This window comes from Glycine max, chromosome 12 (assembly GCF_000004515.6).
Source record: "Glycine max cultivar Williams 82 chromosome 12, Glycine_max_v4.0, whole genome shotgun sequence".
NCBI classification, from domain to species: Eukaryota; Viridiplantae; Streptophyta; class Magnoliopsida; order Fabales; family Fabaceae; genus Glycine; species Glycine max.
The window spans coordinates 3563714-3566265 of NC_038248.2; the positions used below are offsets into that span (position 1 = coordinate 3563714).

The 2552-nt window shown below is 34.1% G+C and overlaps 1 protein-coding gene across 1 annotated transcript; it reads left to right on the forward strand.

Annotated features, from left to right (window-relative positions):
* The first annotated feature begins 342 nt into the window (after positions 1-342).
* On the forward strand, positions 343-2105 carry LOC100792710 (B3 domain-containing protein REM20). Its single transcript, XM_026124584.2, is given in 6 exon segments — positions 343-361; positions 364-412; positions 662-1062; positions 1134-1267; positions 1463-1549; positions 1620-2105. Coding segments are annotated over 6 exon segments (930 nt in total). The 3' UTR covers positions 1860-2105.
* Positions 2106-2552: the final 447 nt, after the last annotated feature.

The following is a 2552-nucleotide window of genomic DNA, read 5'->3' on the forward strand; positions in this document are numbered from 1 at the left end:
CCTTTTTTTATATTTTTGGTTAATTTAAAATGAATAAAAAATTAAACTGCTTCAATATTTATCCCTGACAATATGTTCTTAATTTTTTTATTAGATTAACATTCTTTTAATTATATGGATAAAAACTAAAGAAACAGTGAAGATAAAATGGATATATAAATAAATAGAAAGCACGGTCCTGATCATTTAATTAGAAAAATAAATTAAATATAGTCAACTAAGTAAATGCTTCTACTCGGAAGTATAAGGTTGCCCTCAGACTATACAATATTAGATTTCTTTCTGGCAATTCAATTTATTTGGACATTTAAAATTCTCAGGACTTGCAATAATTTTGGATAGATGAGTACTGGTGCCCAGAGATACCTGATTTCTTCAAAGTCTTCCTCCCAGAGAGGCACTTTGAGAGAATGATATTATTTTCTTGATTATACTTTCTGCAACTATAATATTGACATCCTCATATTACTACTTTGAATATAAATTGTATGGATAATTAATTACTGACAATAATGAGATATGACAATTTAGCTATCTCTATAATGATTTAGAAGTGTGGCATAGAAAAGCAATGGCAGTGGTTGATTACCAAAGTGTTGATCTTGTGCTGAGTGTGTGATAAATGATAATAAGAGGAGGTTTTTCTATCATCTGAATTGCAGCTTATACCAAATGCTTTTGTGAGGTTGCCACAGTTACAAGGAAGGATCCCTGAGGATGTGATCCTGAGAAATGCTAGTGAGAGAGCGTGGCATGTCAAAACACGATATGTTGAAGAGAAATTATATTTTGATGATGGGTGGAGGGCTTTCCATCAAGAAAACTGCTTAGGACAAGCAGACTTTCTTGTCTTCAAGCATGAACGGAGAAATGAGTTCGTGGTACTAATCCTTCAATTATCAACACAGTGTCAAAAGCCTTTGGTAAAGATGGAGGAGGAGCAAGCAGCAACACAACTAGTTGAGGAGCCAGACAGCTCTTCCGATGATGATGATGAAGAGAGTGGAGAAGAATTCGGTGCTGGATTCAATCTTCAAAGTCATCATAGAAGAGCTTGCAAAAGTAAGTTTTATCTTCATCTTGAGAACTAGTTTTTTCCCATTTCTCTTCACCTACTGCTTGTCCTTGTTTAGGGGAGACTGCATCAAGTTCCAACCCCAATGCTGAAGATCCTCTTCCACAATATGTATTTGATCCAGAAATCTGTATTCATCCGGAGAATCATTTTTTTAAAGCAAAGCTCTACAGAACTAGACCCAATGAATTGGTTAGAATTCTTATATTTCTTCTGTCCTTTTAACTTGCATCTAGATATTAGCTTTTCAGACACGAAAGCACTGTTAGATGAATTAGTCCATTTGTTTCAAATCTTTCTTCCCTTTGGTTTGGTTTGTAAGCCCTTTTAATCTCTCTGCATGTTCCTTCTTCACTTATCTAATGATTTGATTCCTCCCTGTTGCAGCATATTCCAGGAAATGCCATTCAAGAATTTTCCCTTACTCTTCCTGAAAAGATCACCCTTATATGTTGTCAACCCTGCCAGCGCAAGGTATAATTCTAATAGTTACTTACCATTTTTGACAACTATATTTCATTGTGTACTTTCTTTGCTACAACAGGATATTCCAATGAATGAATTGGGAGACTATCATCATAACTTGACACCCATCCGCATAAAGTATCAGGAAGTGACAGGAATAGTGTGTAGGTGGCAAGATCATAGAATATATATCAAGGGTTGGGCAAGCTTTTGTAGAAGGAATAAGATTGAAAGAAATGATACATGCTTCTGTGAAGTTATATCAGGGGAAGACCAAGTAGTAAAAACACTACGGGTGCATGTTGCTAGGAGGAGATGAACACCACGGGTGCATGTTGCTTATTTTTAATTAATTACATGCTGTAAATATTTTTAGGAATTATTACTTATCATTCTCTTATGTAATAATGGTTTCTTCCATTTTCTCATGGAATGGTAACCATATTTGTCTGTAGTTGGTTGCACCATCATTTAGCTTACACTATGTCACTGCTTGGCCCTTTGTCTTGTTCTGCTTTGGACAACTTCTATTAATTGGATTAGAATTTGAAATGTTGTTTGTGGACTTCAATTCTACTTGTTTACTCTGCTACTAGTTGTTAAAATTGTTTCCTTTTCGCAAAATGTTGGAACCAGTTTAGATCGTAAGATTGGTCAAGTGTGTATAATTCCTTATTATATGTTATATGCTTTGTACCCTCATTTTATAAAATAATGACAAAAACATGTAATGCTGAAAATGAGATTCTCCAGATTGCATCCATCATGAATGGAATTGCTATAGGATTTATTCTTCTTTGAATTGAAGCATCTCTGGAAGAGACTGAGTGAGAATCTCATAAACTTCATTTTATTAATGCATTTATTGTGTTTATAGAAGAAAAATAAAGTGGTATCTTTCTTCAATTCTTTATATTATTCAGAACTCAATTGTTCATTACATGAATTTTTATTTGGAAACCAGGAATCGTACACAATTTGTCTGGCTTCTGGCATAAAAACTAGGTAGCGT